The sequence below is a fragment of the Sinohyriopsis cumingii genome, unplaced genomic scaffold (genome assembly GCF_028554795.1).
Source record: "Sinohyriopsis cumingii isolate HCF-2022 unplaced genomic scaffold, ASM2855479v2 utg001170l, whole genome shotgun sequence".
Classification (NCBI taxonomy): Eukaryota; Metazoa; Mollusca; class Bivalvia; order Unionida; family Unionidae; genus Sinohyriopsis; species Sinohyriopsis cumingii.
This window is the reverse complement of record NW_028315967.1, coordinates 815,476-833,835: the sequence shown is the minus strand read 5'-3', so window position 1 is coordinate 833,835 and position 18,360 is coordinate 815,476. Positions and strand designations below refer to the sequence as shown.

The 18,360-nt window shown below is 36.2% G+C and overlaps 1 protein-coding gene across 6 annotated transcripts in view; it reads left to right on the top strand.

The window, feature by feature from the left end:
- Positions 1-18,360, top strand: part of LOC149772815 (aminopeptidase N-like) — a 139,300-nt gene that overhangs the window by 60,473 nt on the left and 60,467 nt on the right. For all 6 annotated transcript variants that reach the window (XR_016417590.1, XM_089947267.1, XM_089947271.1 and 3 more), the window contains exon 3: positions 11,353-11,634. Coding sequence is in view for 5 of the 6 variants with exons in the window: in XM_089947267.1 (XP_089803393.1) it covers positions 11,353-11,634 (282 nt within the window). In the remaining variant the exon portion in view is untranslated. The remainder of the gene's footprint in view (positions 1-11,352; positions 11,635-18,360) is intronic.

Below are 18,360 nucleotides of genomic sequence, written 5' to 3'. Positions count from 1 at the left end.
ATATTAGTATGATAAACAGATGAGTAGACAGTTTAGTATATTAGTATGATAAACAAATGAGTAGACGGTTTAGTATGTTAGTATGATAACCAGATGAGTAGACAGTTTAGCATATTAGTATGATAAACAGATGAGTGAACAGTTTAGTATATCAGTATGATAAACAGATGAGTGAACAGTTTAGCATATTAGTATGTCGAACAGATGAGTGAACAGTTTAGCATATTAGTATGACGAACAGATGAGTAGACAGTTTATTATATTGGTATGATGAACAGATGAGTAGGCAGTTTATTATATTAATATGATCAACATAGCAGACAGTTGTTAATGTGCGGAACAGATGAGTAGACAGTTTTGATTATTAGTATGATAGACAGATGAGTGGACAGTTTAGTATGTTAGTATGATAAACAGATGAGTAGACATTTTTGTATATTAGTATTTTGAACAGATGAGTGAACAGTTTAGTATATTAGTATGATGAACAGATTGATAAACAGTTTAGTATATTAGTATGATAAGCAGATGAGTAGACATTTTAGTATATTAGTATGACGAACAGATATTGTTGTTGTTGTAAGGTTTAACGCCATTTTTCAGCACACAATAGGCTATACATGGCGGCCAGTATTAATGGTGGAGGAAGAACTTGGGAAATCCCCGGAAAGAACCACCGACCCTCGAGAAGCTACTGGCAATCTTTCTCACATTCCCACATTGGCCGAATCGGAGATTCGAACCCACGCAGACAGAGATGGAATGGCATTGATCCGTAACGGATAGCGCTTTAGACCACTCTGCCATTCGGGGCCCCGACGAACAGATCAGTGGACAGTTTAGTATTTATAGGTTACTGCTTTTTTATGGGAAATTATTATATGCTCATTTTTTCCCCCTTTAACTTTACATTGTCAGAATCGTTCAATATTCCCCGATACTGAACGTGCGCGACAATACACATATAGCATTCACGTGAATAAAGGAACTACTTTATATTGTAAACAAACAATGATGCAGACGCCAGCACTTTTGATTTGTAAACAAATTATATACACTCGCGTAAGAGGCTCTTTACGTTGTGGTTGTTTAAGTTTGTTTCTGAATGAACTAAAACATGTTTCGTAGACTGCAAAAACCCCAGCTGTTTTGGCACATTCCGCGTTGATACAATGTTACTGATTTAGGCTAGCTACATTATATAAAAGACGGAAGATTAGGTCCTTACAATAACATACAAGTGACAAGGCATATACTGTCTTCTTTATCTGGTGATAAGAATGGCAAAATAAAATATACTTACAGTTTTACATCCTGAATTTCCTCAAAATGTTTTTTCTTAATTCTGCAAATCCCAATTACATGAGCCATGTCATAGGTTTTCAATCTGGATGACACATTTCGAAATTGTGCTGTAATTTCGATGATAAGTGCAATTGCATCCTCCTTACTGCACTCAAAATGAAATAAGCATTAAATTCCATAGCGTCTTTTTGATAATTGCAATTGAAAGACTTCATATTTTTCCCACGTTATGATTTCAAACTTTCAATGACAGAAACAGAAACACATTTGCAGACGCAAACACGCTTCTCCCGCGCCATTCCAATCCGATGTATTTCATGTATAATTTGCACAGATGAATCCAGTCCAAAATTGCAAACTTTCGTCGAATCGAAACAAAATACCAAAATCTATTCATTCCTGATCAAATGGAAAAGTTGTTGCAATGCGCATTCATTCACAATATGACTGCAAATTTCAATTTTAACTAGACACGCCATTTTCTTTCGAAAGTTATGTCGAGCGCGCGACTAAGTTCATATTTATCTGCGTTTGGGTATTTAGTTTGGAATACGGCATTCATTCATTTAAAACCTTAGGTAGAATTAAAAAAATGAGCATATAATAAAACGGTTACTGCATTTATATGGGAAAATATGAACTCGTTTTTTCGGAAGGATATACTGCACTCACAAGTTCGTGCAGTATTCCATCCCAAAACTCGTTCATATTTTCCCATACAAATGCAGTAACCTATTAATATGAACTAGTTTTGGGATGGAATACTGCACGATCTTGGAAGTGAAGTATAACCTTCCGACAAAACGAGTTCATATTTTCCCATACAAATGCAGTAACCTTTTTATTATATGCTCATTTTTTTAAAATTCTACCTAAGGTTTAATTATATAAACAAAATGCACTACAAAAAACAACGTAAATGAATGTATGCCGCATTCCAAACTAAATACACAAGCGCAGATTTATCATTACACAACATTATTATTAATGCGCACGTAACTCCGCCCAGATAAATTTGAAGTTAGTCGCGCGCTCAACATAACTTTTGAAAGAAAATGGCGTCTAGTTAAAATTGAAATTTGCAGTCATATTGTGAATGAATGCGCATTGCAACAACTTTTCCATTTGATCAGGAATGAATAGATTTTGGTATTTTGTTTCGATTCGACGAAAGTTCGTGATTTTGGACTGGATTCATCTGTGCAAATTGTACATGAAATACATCGGATTGAAGCGGCGTGTGAGACGCGTGTTTACATCTGCAAGTGTTTGTTCTGTCATTGACTATTTGAAATCATTATGTGGGAAAAATATGAAGTGTTTCAAAAAGACGCTATTGAATTTAATGTTTATTTCATTTTGAGTACAGTAAGGAAGATGTAATTGCACTTGGAATATAGTGGACTTGATTATCAAGCTTGAGAACTCGTGACATGGCTCATGTAATTCGGATTTGCAGAACTAAGAAAGTACATTTTCAGGAAATTCTGGATGTAAAACTGTAAGTATATTTTTTTTTTTTTTTGCCGTTCTTATTACCAGCTAAAGGAGACAGTTTATGCCTTTAAAGCTTGCATGTTATTTGTAGGTACCAGGCGATTTTATGAAATCTGGTGTCTATCGCAAAATCTGAAACAATGTATAGTTAACGTGGAATGTAGCAAAACAGTTGGTATGTTGCAGTCCACGAAACATCTGCTTTCGTTCATTCAGAAACAAATTTAATCAACCAAAACGTATTGCGTCTACTATGCGAATGTACATGATTTGTTTACAAAGTAGTTCGTAATACACTATTGGCCAGCGCGTGGGTGCAATATGAAGGTGTGCAATATCGTAATATATTGAACGATTCTGATAATGTAAAGTTAACGGAGAAAAAAATGAGCATATAATAAATTAGTATGATAAACAGATGAGTGGGCGGTTTAGTATATTAGTATGATGAACAGATGAGTGAACAGTTTAGTATATTAGTATGATAAACAGATGAATAGGCAGTTTAGCAGATGAGTAGACAGTTTAGTATACTAGTATGACGAACAGATGAGTGGACAGTTTAGTATATTAGCATGATGAACAGATAAATAGACAGTTTAGTATATTAGTATGATGAACAGATAAATAGACAGTTTAGTATATTAGTATGATGAACAGATAAATAGACAGTTTAGTATATTAGTATGATAAGCAGATGAGTAGACAGTTTAGTATACTAGTATGACGAACAGATGAGTAGACAGTTTAGTATATTAGCATGATGAACAGATAAATAGACAGTTTAGTATATTAGTATGATGAACAGATAAATAGACAGTTTAGTATATTAGTATGATAAGTAGATGTGTAGACAGTTTAGTATATTAGCATGATGAACAGATAAATAGACAGTTTAGTATATTAGTATGATAAGCAGATGAGTAGACAGTTTAGTATACTAGTATGATGAACAGATGAGTGGACGATTTAGTATATTAGTATGATCAACAGATGAGTAGACAGTTTATTATATTAACATGATCAACAGATGAATAGACAGTTTAGTATATTAGTATGATAAACAGATGAGTAGACAGTTTAGATTATTAGTATGATAAACAGATGAGTGGACAGTTTAATATATTAGTATAATGAACAGATGGGTGGGTAGAGAGTTAAGTATATTGGTATGATAAACAGATTACTGCATATTTGACAATGTGATTTTGTTTGTTTGGTATTACAAATGAGTTACCTTAAACAGTTTCAATCTCTCAAAACATGTTTTAGTTTGTCCAGTGTAAACATGAATGATGATATATGGCGAAATCTTTGCGGAAAGTAATTCTGCAAGAGTCAACAGAATAAAATATAACAGCTTTATTTGTTTAAATGTGGGCTATTATTCTGTGTTGGCAGATGTATCCCTCGGTGACAAGTCTGTGCAAGACTTCTGTAACAAGATAACCGGGTTGGATTTCAGATTTATAACAGTACACTTTTGATGGTGATACAAATACAATGTTTAATGATGAATGACTTGAATGTGAAAAGAATTATGATTAATACATGCGTGTATAAGATCCAGATATTGGACAAATCAACATAATCCCCACGAACCTAATGATGCAACAAATGAAAATACAAATAAATGACCGTACACAGTACAAGGACAATGGTGAATAATTCACTAATTTCACACAACGACAAAAATGAGTTTTACTCAATTAGTAAAAGTGAATTCACTAAATTTGTGAAAAATGAGGTATTTTGCTCAAATAGTAAAATGATGAAAGCAGAGGGACAGATATACACAGTATCTTTATAGTCCCAAAACACTGGATATTACAATCCCCAAATTAGCCTACGGCTGAAAGATTACATGTATGGAGTTACACACTCCGTCAACAGCACACTTGGCAACCAGTCACAGGGTCAATCAAGCAGTCAGTATTCCAGCTAGTCACCGACCACCATTCAGTTCCTTGGTCAATCAAGCAGTCAGTGCCCACTAATTGGTCAGCAACACCGATCACCTGCTACTCGACCAACAACACTCTTCACTCAGCTCTATGGTTGCTATGGTTCAGCTTTACAGCTGCTATGGTCAGCTTCTGTGGTTAGCTCTACAGCTGATACTGCGTCAGTTCCGATCAGCTGAAAATACACCTGACACCATGTACCGTGCATGACACGGGCATATACGATAAAACGTAATGACATTATATACGGTAAGCTATACAGATTACATTATCGGCATAATAAATACAAAACAATAAACAGGTTCAGACATGAACCTACCCATGCCTGATAAGAATCCTACAGTACTAAAAATTTCTTAAAAATGCAACTTTATATTGCTAATATAAATCTCTTGCTAAGTCGCAAACAAGAATAGAAAATATAAGCATCATACTACGTAAGCTGAAGCTACATAGAAAATATACAAAAATAAATGTGGTAGTAAAATAGTTATAACTTATACACAAGAAATTAATAAATAACTTAAATACCTCTACAGCTGAAGATGTGCAAGTCCTTAAGTAGACTGCTCACTGACAAGACATTCCGTAATGTGAAGATTTAGTCTTACGGTGAGGCATTTATACACAGACGATGCAGCCATACATCATCTGTGTGGTTTAAGTGTTCGGTTTTTCCCATTGAAAGCACATCGCATGTGCGGCATTGGATGAACCGAACTGTTTTGAAATATTGTACAATATACATGAATCACCCTCGGGTATCGTTGTACACAAAAAACGAAACCCGAGTACATGTATTTAATAAATAAAGAGATTTATACAATTCCGTGACAACTTTTTGGATGCTTGTTATTAAATTGAATCTTTAAATTGTTATTAACGCAGCGACTGACACTCTAGGATGTTAAGAAACTTTTGGAAAATTAAGATTTAGGTCAAAACATAACTTATCCAGATATATATATATATATATATATATATATATATATATATATATATATATATATCTGGGTATCAATACAAATCTGTACAACGGTATAGCGAAATTATATTGGAGATCCAAAATTTAATGTTCTGGGGCAGGAGCCTATGACTTTCTTTTTCTTAATAAGATTATTCCATCTGTCAATAGCTGTAAAAATATTTTGCCCTGATTTACAGCAAAATGATATATATTATATCCATTGCATTATTTAAAAAAATATTTATATCTTGAGATAAAAGAAAGTAAATTATCTCAGCTCAAAAGAAAGTCGCACTCACTCTCCCCAAGAATATCTGGTTTGTAAAAATGTTTGTAATTATTTTGTCATAAAAACTGAAAACATGTTAATTTCATTAAATTCATAAGAAGATTACTATGGAATTTTCGTACATTCTTTACTAACTGAAATTACCGACGTAATGATACAGTGTAGAAGTACTGTGGCACGTACAAATGTAAAAAATTACCCCCATAAAACAGAATACTAGTAATACCACACACCTCTAACAATATCAATCTTGAAGATCTTGTCACTACGTATCCTAGATGGCTGGGCATATCGACATTATGGTTGCAACAAAAAGACATCTTACCGGTACGATATCACCACTTCTCCAAAGTGGCCATTTTATAAATGTATCATCATTCTTTCTCCAGAAAGAACAGTCTTATCAGCGTGAAGTTTTCACTGAAAGACATTTTGTGATTTGGTGCCAAACAGCCATCATGAAAATCTTTTTATCACTACTACTCCTAGATGGCTCGTCATATACACACTGTGCTTCTAGTAAAAGACGTATTACAGTATCTAATTGGTATAACTAGAAATGGCACCTGTCTGACATCGAATATGGCTACCATGGCACCCATCTGGAAAATCTTTTTACCATTTCTTCTACAAATGGAAATGTCACATGAGCATGGGATTTACACAAGAAGACTTCTTATTATATATTATTGGTCCTAAATGAAAATAGCGCCAAGTTAACATCCAGTATGGGACCGTCCATTTAGTACATACGGATGGAGGGGGAGGGGGTTAACCCAAATGCATATGCTTGCGTATGGGTGGGTGGAGGTCTACTGATAATGTACGTACACATAGGAAATGGAGGGATGGGTGAAACTTCGATTATAGTTTGTGTAATATGTAACCTGTTCGACTGGTTCAGTCGGTGTTTGAATTTTAGCGGACACTAGACAAACTTTTTAAAATTATACAACTTATTTGTTTGATTCAGTCCTGAGTGATATTCAATGTCACTGGACTAACTGTTTTATTAAACACATTAATATTATTAATCCTTGATCATTTCTGCATGGATTAAATATAGGCAGTTCTATAGAATTGGGGGTTGGTTTGCTTCGAGTGTGTGTGTCTGTGTGTGTAAAAAGTACGCATGTGTACAGGGAAAGGGAGGGGTCAGGCTTGCCAGATTTTTGCACACATACTGAATGGATGGCCTCTATGTCCACAGCAGCTAATTTCAAAATATAATTATTCCTGAAGAATATCAAATATGGTTTTTACACTCATCAGTAAAAAGGAGGAAATGATCGTATCTGTAATTTCCGTAATTTCATTTCAGCCAATAGGGCTTCAGTCCCATCTGTTTTGTGCACGATTATATCTATATATAATTATAGTAATATCATACATACATTTTATCTTCTTTGCACAGTAGAAGACTATGACGCTGTTTTTTTAAAGGGACATACAAATTTAGATATTAAGTTTCATCGTTGTTCTTCTATTTATTTTTATTTATTTAGTTTTTAGGAGATTGTACATACCTTGCCGACTTATCTTTTATCTGCTCGTTGATTGCAATGTTGTCATATTATTATTTCATGATTCTGCAACTGATGAGTCAGTATTAGAGAAATTGAATATATGTCAAATGAGTCAATATTAGAGAAATAGAATAGTATTAAATAAATCAATATTAGAGAAACAGAATGTATACTAAATGTTGGTCTCAAAGCTGTAACTGTCATATAAAATATTTTCTAATGTATTAATAAAAATGATTATCATTGTTGAGAACTAATTTTAATAATATCTTTGGCGACATTTGTAACTGGAACATTTAATCTATTGTTTTAAAGAAATAATGCTCTATAATCAGTGTAATTTTAGCCTATATCTAGTCATTGCAACACTTTGCTCTGGGCGATTTTATGCTTTGTGTCAGTTTTATATTGTGTCTGTATTGACATGAATAGCCTATTTTGTGTCTTTATTAACATGAATAACCTTAGCTTTAGTCTTTATTGACATGATTAGCCAATCTTGTGTCTTTTTTGACAGGAATAGCCTATCTTGTGTAAATATTGACAGGAATAGCCTATATTATATCCTTATTGACACGAATAACCAATGCTTCTTTATTAGCATGAATAGCCAATCAATGTGTCGCTATTGACAGGAATAGCCTATATTGTGTCAATATTGACATGAACAGCCTATAGAATATCTTTATTGACATGAATAACGAATGCTTGTGTCTTTATTGGCATGAACAGCCAATCTTGTGTCTTTATTGACATGAATAGCCTATTTTGTGTCTTTATTAACATGAATAACCTTAGCTTTAGTCTTTATTGGCATAAATAGCCAATCTTGTGTCTTTATTGACAGGAATAGCCTATCTTGTGTAAATATTGACAGGAATAGCCTATATTATATCCTTATTGACATGAATAACCAATGCTTGTGTCTTTATTGGCATGAATAGCCAATCATTAGTCGCTATTGACAGGAATAGCCTATATTGTGTCTATATTGACATGAATAGCCTATAGTATATCTTTATTGACATGAATAACCAATGCTTGTGTCTTTATTGGCATGAATAGCCAATCTTGTGTCTTTATTGACAGGAATAGGCTTTCTTGTGTAAATATTTACAGGAATATCCTATATTATATCTTTATTGACATGAATAACCAATGCTTGTGTCTTTATTGGTATGAATAGGCAATCTTGTGTCTTTATTGACAGGAATAGGCTTTCTTGTGTAAATTTTGACAGGGATAGCCTATATTATATCTTTATTGACATGAATAACCAATGCTTGTGTCTTTATTGGCATGAACAGCCAATCATGTGTCGCTGTTGACAGGAATAGCCTATATTGTATCTATATTGGCATGAATAACCTATGTTGTGTTTATATTGATAGGAATAGCCTATTTTGTGTCTTTATTGACATGAATAGCTTATTTTGTTGTTTTTATTGACATGAATTGCCTATGTTTGGTACCAGTGTATTACGTTTATCTGTTTTCCACTGTTCTCTTCAACTGCTTGGATATTCAAAATTCCCAAAATGTACTGAACTATTTTAGGAATATTTAAATTCTTTTCTAACCTTTTGACTGGGAACTCATTTATTTGTGAGCCAATGTTGCTGATTATCTTTTGAAAATAATAATTTATGCGAGTCAAATAGTTTGTGTATATTAAAGCCAGTTCTAATCCTTTCAAAGTATAAGACAATGCAGCTATAAAAGAATGGAACCATTCAAAGACAACTAAATCTGAACCTTACTAAACAAAAATATACTTCTCTCACGGAAAAAGAAGCTACATAGTGAAATTAAATGTAAACTAAAACGCTACCTTTTTCTTACAACTATATAAATATTTTGACCTTAAGTTTAGCAATTGGGGTAGTGTTTTGAAAATATTGCAGTTTAAGCTAAGTAGAAAAATTGGGGAAAAAAAGCATTTCACCTAAACTGTCTCATTATTAGAATATACAGATGTTTTTTGTTCTTCCTCAGATTCCAAAACTTTTGAAAAACTAGAATTAGAAACGACTAGAAATTTACTGGCCTTAAACGAAGTACCTATACTTGTAATATACACAGCGCTTGGGGTTGACTTCTTCTAGACAGATTTTGCTTCCACATTGTTTATTTTATCCCTTCCTCTTGTATGTATGGTATTTCACGCATGTTGGTAGCTGATATATCTAGCTTTAATTTTTCAGGTATAAAATTTTCAGCAAAATCGATTTTAAATTACACATAGCCTTTGGAATGTTATGCATGATTGAACTGAAACATAGCAGATCTTTACATCATTCTCAGGTCTTGTGTCACTGCCAAAAACTCATGTAATAGTGATAGAAAATATACATAATAATTGTAGTGGCTTAAAGGTAGATTTATTTATTAATCGTTTAATATACAGTGTTGTGTGTAGTTGGTATGGTATTTAAAATATTCATTGTTATTTATATTATAAACCTGTCAAAGAAAAAATTGCTTGTTATATAATTGGATACGTTCTTGCTCTCATTCTCACGAAGAAATGTCTTTTGTTTAATGAATGGCATCTTTACTCTAAAACACTCATATATGGGTTTACTTTATCGATAATTTTCTCAATTGTATCTTTTACATCGTCAGTTTAGGTGCTTGATTGTCTGTCCTCAAATTTACAAATAGTGTTTGGGGACTGAATGTAGGGAATGGGGTTTTGTAAAAAGGTGTCCTTTCTTTCCCGTAAAACTATTTTTCCCACCCACTCTATGTGTCAGCATGTAATATATCATAAAGTACAAAGAAGAGGTACATGATGTCTCGCCATGATAAACCCTGACCATTTTCATAATATGTATACCAATACACTCATTCAATCTGGCCTAATGAGCAGAAACCAAAATCCAAAACATATAGTATGTTTTCCTACCATGACAATATACACAAATTTTTTTATATAAAATATATCTGAAAATGGCATCCTTTGTACATTTTTTTACCTTTAACCTTCACCCCCACCCCCTGGTTTCCAGTGGATGAATTAAAAAAACAATACCCTTCAAATATACCAGCTACCTATAAAGTTTAAAGAATGTTTGTCTCACTCTCATTAGGAGATGTAGTAATGGACAAATGGAATATCACAATATTATTACACACAAAGGGTCTCATACCTAGCGAATCAAACTTATGCATGAGCATAGCTCAATGTCCATTGTTTCCCATTTCCAAAGACGTAAAGACACAATATGGTGTCAGCGGAAGAGTTCTGAAGTGTGTGAATACTGCACATATCTTTTCTAATTACCTAATGACCACACATAACGAAACTCTAAGTTCACACTTGCATGGAATTTCTTGTTTCACAAGTGCATGGCTCATCAGAAGTGGTTTCTAAGCTGACTAATACTTCTTGCAATGCAGTACAAAACTCGACCTAAGCTCGTAATGCAAAGAATTATTCCTATTTCAGATTAATGAACACATATAACTTAAAACTACAGACTTGGGTTGAGAAATATTTTCCCAACAACGACTCCCCATCATCAACAAATAGTTACTAAAGTCAAACAAAGCTAAACATGGAAACACAAATACAAATAACACATATCTTAGGTTTGTTACAATATCTCCAGCGTGTAATTTTTAACTTAACCTTGAGAAAAACAAACGAGAGAAAGTCCTTGTCTGACAGATATGTCTGTTTCCTTTTAGCCTTTCAATTGCATTTCACTTCACTACTGTGACAAGACAAGACGAAAAGACATCAACACTCCAGAGAAGAATACATGCATGTATATAAAAGAAAGTTTTTAATTTTCATAGGCGATGCCTGTCCAGTCCTGTCAACAGCAGCGACATCGTCTACACCGACACCTGCAGCGACTACTATGCCATCAACACCGACTCCAACCGAAAAACCACGTGTTACGGATGTTCGCCTTCCGACCGCTGTCAAACCTATTTTGTATACAGTTGAACTACAGCCTGATATGTACGGAAATAATCCATCAAACTTCAAGTTTAACGGTTCACTAACGCTGAATGTTCAATGTCTAAGTGCAACATGGAACATTACACTCCATATGAAACAACTGAACATCACAGGTAAGATGGATTATACTTTTATAAAACATGTTTGATTTTTTTCCATTTAAATAAAATAAATTTGTACTTCATTTAACTTATCTGCAACGAAAGGTTGAATTAATTTATCAGTATGACACACACACACACACACATACATATATATATATATATATATATATATATATATATATATATATATATATATATATATATATATATATATATATACATACATACATACCTGCTGCATACATAAATACAAGTAAAATTAAATCACATGATTTAAAATTATTGTAATATACTACTGTAATTCATTGTTAGCAATTTTTTTAACTCCTTTTGGTGAGGTTTTTTCTTAAGACGACTGCTTAAATGAGAACAAGTGCAAAGGTCAAAACAGCTTTGTTCACTTGATACTATAGCATGCATAGGATTCCGTAAAATGGTCCAGACATTACGAAAACTCTACAAATAAAAGTCCACATATATAGAGCGTCCACCTCAGGCGCTGGTGGTCTTGGGTTTGATTCCAGCCAAGTCATACCAAAGACTTCTAAAAAATGGTACTAACAGCTGCCTTGCTTAGCACTCAGCATTAAGAGGTTAGTGTTGGGACTGGTCGTCCTGGTGTCAGGATAATATGACTGGGTGAGACAGCATGCTACATGTCTGCAGCATGATGCCCCAGTGCTAGACATCACTATAAACTGTTACAGTGCAGACATCATAGCGATATGATTGAAAAATTGTTTAAGCCATGTTAAAAATTTGGGTCTCACGCACAAACGCACACACACACACACACACACACACACACATATATATAGTAAAAAAGAAAGATCAATTTCAGTACTCCAGTAAAATGTATACATATAGTATACTATTATAAACCTGAATGCCTGTTTTGAGTACTTAGCTAAAATTTACACATACATATCACTCCGAAGACATTAAAACTCTTTCACTTCGACTGACGTGTATATCCGCTGTATAAATGTGCCTAGCCTCACCAGTGACTGATAAATCCGCTTGTAAACAGAGCACTATTACTCCCGGTGACTGATATATCCGCTTGCCTTTTATGCTTCCTATACCCTAGTGACGGATAGATCCGCTCTGTATGTTCATGTTACAATTGGTCTTATTGGTCAATATATGGAAGTAAAAGGATATTCAACCAATCAAAATAGAGTTAACAAATGATTGTTCTGACTAAATCCGGGTTTCTTTTTCAAATATGTACCGCGTGTTTGTTAATACATGCATTTGTAGTTGACTGAAAACAATGGCGTTAGCTTATGATAGTGATTCAGATTCCGAATTTTCTGGTTTTTCTGAGGACGAATTTGACCACATTGAATTAAGAAGCATTGGTAGTGACATTGATCTATCTTCTTTGTCAAGTCTATCAGAAATTGAGACAGAATCCGATGATGAAGACGACGAATTGTGGACAAGAGATCGACGTGCCCCGAGAGTCACAGAGTTTACGGAAAGCGTCGGTTCAACTTTTGTTTTGGATGAGGGGAAAAAAGAAATTGATTTTTTCTATAAATTTTTTTCCCTGGCAATGATTGAAAGCATTGTTGCACAAACGAATGGATATGCGGCAAGATGTATCGAAGAAAAGCCTGATTCACTCTGGCAACCCACGACAATGGACGAAATGCTGGCCTTTCTAGGAATACATTTGATTATGTCAATCCTGGCACTTCCAGAATACAGTCTAGCTTGGCGATCAACATGGCCCTTCCAGATAATAAGTATTCCCACAATTATGACCAGAGTACGTTTTGAAAAGTTGTCGAAGTATTTCCATGTAAATGACACCAGGCAGAATCCTCCAAGACGCCAGCCCGGGCATGACAAATTGTGTCATGTAAGACCAGTTTTAGACGAAATTTCCAAAACGTGTCTCGAAAATTACAATGGTCATAAAGAGCAGAGTGTGGATGAAGGGATGATAGCATATAAAGGTAGATTATCCTTCAAGCAATATTTGCCTGCGAAGCCAACAAAGTTTGGAATAAAAGTTTGGGAGCGGGCAGACCCACACAATGGTTATGTGCACGAGTTTCAAGTGTACACTGGAAGAGAAGAAAGCCAGGCTGGACGCACAAAAGAAGAGGGCCTTGGTGCACGTGTGATAACTGATCCTACATCAAAAATACGTGGGAAATCACATGTAGTTTACATGGACAATTTTTTCTCCAGTCCAGCACTCTTTGAAGCACTCAGGAAAGAAAAAATTTATTGTCTCGGTACAGTGCGAGCAAATAGAAAGGGAATGCCAGAGGAAATAAAATCTGCCAAATTAAAGAACAGAGGCGACAGTGTCCTGATGACAAAAGGAAGCCTGTGTGCTATAGCTTGGAAGGACAAAAAAATTGTCCATTATCTTTCAACAAGTTGCAATCCAAGCGAGAGCAAGATGGTGCGTAGGAGACAAAAAAATGGAACCTACCAGGAAGTGCCAGCTCCGATTGTCTCTGAACTTTATAATAAATACATGTTTGGGGTTGACCTGGCAGACCAGAAAAGAATGCAGTACTCTACCTGTCGCAAAGCTACCAAATGGTGGAAATATCTGTTTTGGTTCTGCTTTGATGTTGCATTAGTTAATGCATTAATAACTATGCAGGAGTCGCCCAACCACAAACTTGTCACCAAAAAAAATAAAGAAATCAGACGGAGACAACTTGATTTTAGAATTGCACTTGCACAGCAGATGATAGGGACATTCCGAGGATCGAGAAAGAGAAAGGTTGTATCTGCAATTGATAACTGTGGAAATGCACATTGGCCCATACAAGCAGAGAAACCAGGGCGATGCAAAATGTGTACCAGAGAAAAAAGGCGGCATGAGGTGTCCATCATGTGCAAACAGTGTGATATCCGTCTATGTATAAAACATAACTGTTTCTCTAGATACCATGAGGAACTACTTAAGAAATAGTAGAACACAGTGACTAGGCATTTTTAGTAATTACATGTATATATTTGATAAATAACTTTGTATAAAAGACTCACAGATAAATTTTAGTGTTTTTACAAACAGTGTTTTGTGTTATATTCCTGGATTTTATATCATTCATGTGGATGTCAGCAGGATAAAATAATCAAACAGATATAAGGTAGTTATAGCTTTTATATATGCATGGTTTTAGTCTATAAATCAGAAAATAACTAACACAATTAGCCCATATCTCCACATCATCAGCTAAAAAGTTGAGATTTGGCTGCAGCAGCATTAGGCTCTGGTAGTCAGCCCACAAATCAGCTGCAGTAGTGACCCCAGCAGCTAGGCATAGCAGTGAGCCACTACAGTATCACTAGAAGTTAAAGAGTTAAGGTTTATTCTGAGTACTCACCTGAAATATACACATACATATCACTCCACAGATTTAACCAGATTGGGCATCTCGAAGTCAAGTGGACTGCTGTATGTGAGGTGATGTCCATGTACAGTGGAAGTTTCTCATTGGCATGGGCCTTAGCCAACACTTTTGTGGGTGCTTCCTGGTGATGCAGATGTGGAGGAGGAATGTTGCTAAGTACTTGCAGCCATGGTAAAGGAGTTGGAAGTAGTGTTCCAGAGATTATGCACATTGTTGTGTTGAGCTGGACATCAATTAACTTAGTGTAGGATGATCGAGCCCAGACAGGAGTGCAATACTCAGCTGTCAAATAAGAGGGCCAGTGCTGATGTCCTGAGTGTCTGAGCACTAGCACCCCAGGTTGAGCCAGCCAGTTTGCCGAGTAGGTTGTTTCAAGTGCTAAGTTTTGCTGCAGTTTTCTTCAGGTGGTTGTAGAATGTCAATGATCTGTCCAGAGTCACACTAAAGTTTGTTGGTGTCGGGTCGTGTTTTATTTGCTGCCCACTGAGGAGGATGCAATGCTCACATTTCGCATTTGCATTGTTAAGGTGGAAGACGCTGGAGACTGTCCTTGTTGTGCTTGGCTTTAGGTGGCATTTCTTGAAGAAGTCCATCATATCCTCCAGGTCCTTGTCCTGCAAATGAGCAACTTCAGGTCCCAAGAGCAATGTCATCTGAATACATGAACTTGCACGACTGTGTGTTACTGGTTAGTCAATGTTATAGATATTGAACAAACTTGGCAAAAGAACAGATCCTTGTGGGAGTCCATTAGTCTGATGCCTCCACGAGCTTCAGCTCTCTCTAATGTGCACTTCAAAGCGCCTGTTGTGAAGGAACAATTCAGTGGTCTAAACTATCCAGCACGGCAATACTCTGGAAGTTTTCAACAACAGCCCTGCATGCTAGACCATGTCATATGCCCAGTTGGAGCCAGAAAAACAACTCCAGTTCTAAGGTTCCTCTGAAACCCATTTTCAACAAATGTAGTCAGGGCAAGGACTTGATCGCAAGTGCTATGGCCATGCCTGAAGCCTGCCTGCTCAACAGTTATGATATTCAACAAGTCAGGACAAATTCTTTGGAGAATCAGGCGCTCCAGTACCTTGAAACAGACTGAAAGCAAGGAGATCGGCCGATAACCCGATACATTGTTGGGATCTTTGGCAGGCTTTGGGATCGCAGTAATCTTTGCCTGGTGCCACAAAGTCAGCATGAACTTTTCCCCACTAGCCTGGGTGTAAAAAGCAGCAAAGGCATTCCTGTGCCTTTGGGACAAGATGCTTTATGAACTCAGGCACTATGTTGTCATATCCTTTTGCTTTGCCTGATTTGATGCTGCAAAGCACCGTTTCAAGTTAAGATTTGTTGCCACTCATCTCTTACTTGACGTCGGTGCTGTTTCTCCAAGGGGGCCTCTGCCACTTGTAATAAGTGGCTAGCAACAGCATTTTGCTTGATGATAGAGTGAGCATGAACTGGTTGTTGCTAAGCAGTGCCAAGTCTTTGAATCAAGCTGCAGCATTTCTGGCTGGAGTGCATAAAGTTGAGTGACCCTGTAGTTTGCTCCCAGTGAGTGCACCTGGCAATGTGCTGGGAATCGATCAGGTGATCTGCTATGTCTGGATCTCTACATGCTTCATATTCCTTGAGAAGAGGCTGACATTCTTCATCCAAGCAGGGTGTATACAACTGGCCAATGATGGTCACCAATGGAGTTGATGCAGCAGAGGTCAGGTGAAAGGTCATGGGTAAGAAGGAGGTCATTGTTCATTTCCCTCTCTACCAGTCAGAGTGTGAGTAGCCCCAGTCAGGGGAATGGCTGTTGAAGTCACCAATATAGACGGTTGGGTGTTCTATATTTGGAATCATATTGTTGCCCCAGTGGGCACTGGGTAGTTTGTACACATTAGCAGTCTTGTACCCTCCAACCAGGACCACATCGCAGAATCTGGTTGAGGAAACTGGAGATGCACCATTAATGTCTCAGCGTGTATACATAGCATGGCCGAATTTGGAGTCAGGTATTGATGAAATAAGGTCAAAGCCTTCAATGGTGTATCGTTCTGCTACCTGGTCTGCTATGTGAGTCTCTGGCAGACATATTATGACGGTGGGCTATAGTGCTGATGATGGTTCATTTGACTGCTGTGAGACCCTTGATGTTAAGGTGTAAAAGTCGTAGGGCTGGTCCGATGGCTTGAAAGTCAGCGGACATTGACACGTCAGGGACTGCTATTGGTAGTGGCATGTAACCATAATTAATTGCTGTATTTGGTTTGCAAGTTGGATCCTTTGTTTCCACATCCCCGGGCAGAACCTTGGCTGACTACTGACGGGGAGTGCAACGTGAATTCAGATCCATGTTCTACGAAATATATGGCTTAGTTAAGACAATACTAGTAATACAAAATGAAGGTCTCTTTGGAGCATTTCACTAAAATGTACACATATAGTATACTACTCAAAAGAATCAAGGGTCCATTTTTTCTTGACGATACCTCTCAAACCGTTCTTTGGTATATATGTAAAGTAAGTTTCGCAGAGGTGCTTTTTGAATACTTATAATTTTTCGCCTGTAGTACTTTTTATATTACCATGGAAACAAAGTGTAGCATAAATACCACATAAATTGAGAGGACACCATAAGTAGTATACAGGCAGAGTCCTGGACCATAAGGTAAAATGGGTTTCTTAACATAAGGTGGAGAATTGGGAAGTATGCCATCTCTAGATGTTGTTTTGTGCATCTCTAGTGCACACCAGTGGTTTCGTTTGAAACTTTTTTTTGAGCAGACTTAGTCAAACCAAACCAACATCGTATGCGTGTCTGATCACACAAATATTTTCAGTGTCTTTCTTGTGGGTGATGAACCTTTGAAAAAGTACATAGTCAAAGCAGTTCTGTCTGATACATTATCACATTGCAGTTGCTATCATAAAAGGGCAGCGGCACCTCCTACTGCTGATGTTTCTGTCGTCCTCTATGGCGAATGATCTAGGTGTTCTACAGTTCTTAAGTCCAAAGTCCTTTCAGGTTCAGCTGGAAGGTCGTTGCTTGTTTAGCAACCCAGATTTTGTTCAGTGAAGGTAATGTGGACTTATACACCGGGGAAGCTTATCATGGCGATCTTGGCTGGACATCTTCGATGAGCATCTTCCATTTTAGCAAATCTTCTCTGACTTTCAATAGATAAAGCATTTGTGTTGGTATCCTCAGCTCAGTATCAATTTTGCATAGTAGTGACTTGTTAGAAATGATGTGAGGATAAGAGAATATGTTTGGCTTACATGAAGTCTGCAAAATATATGGGCTAGTTTAGACAATATGTATCATTTGTTTGTTTACGTAAGTCATAGACAAATG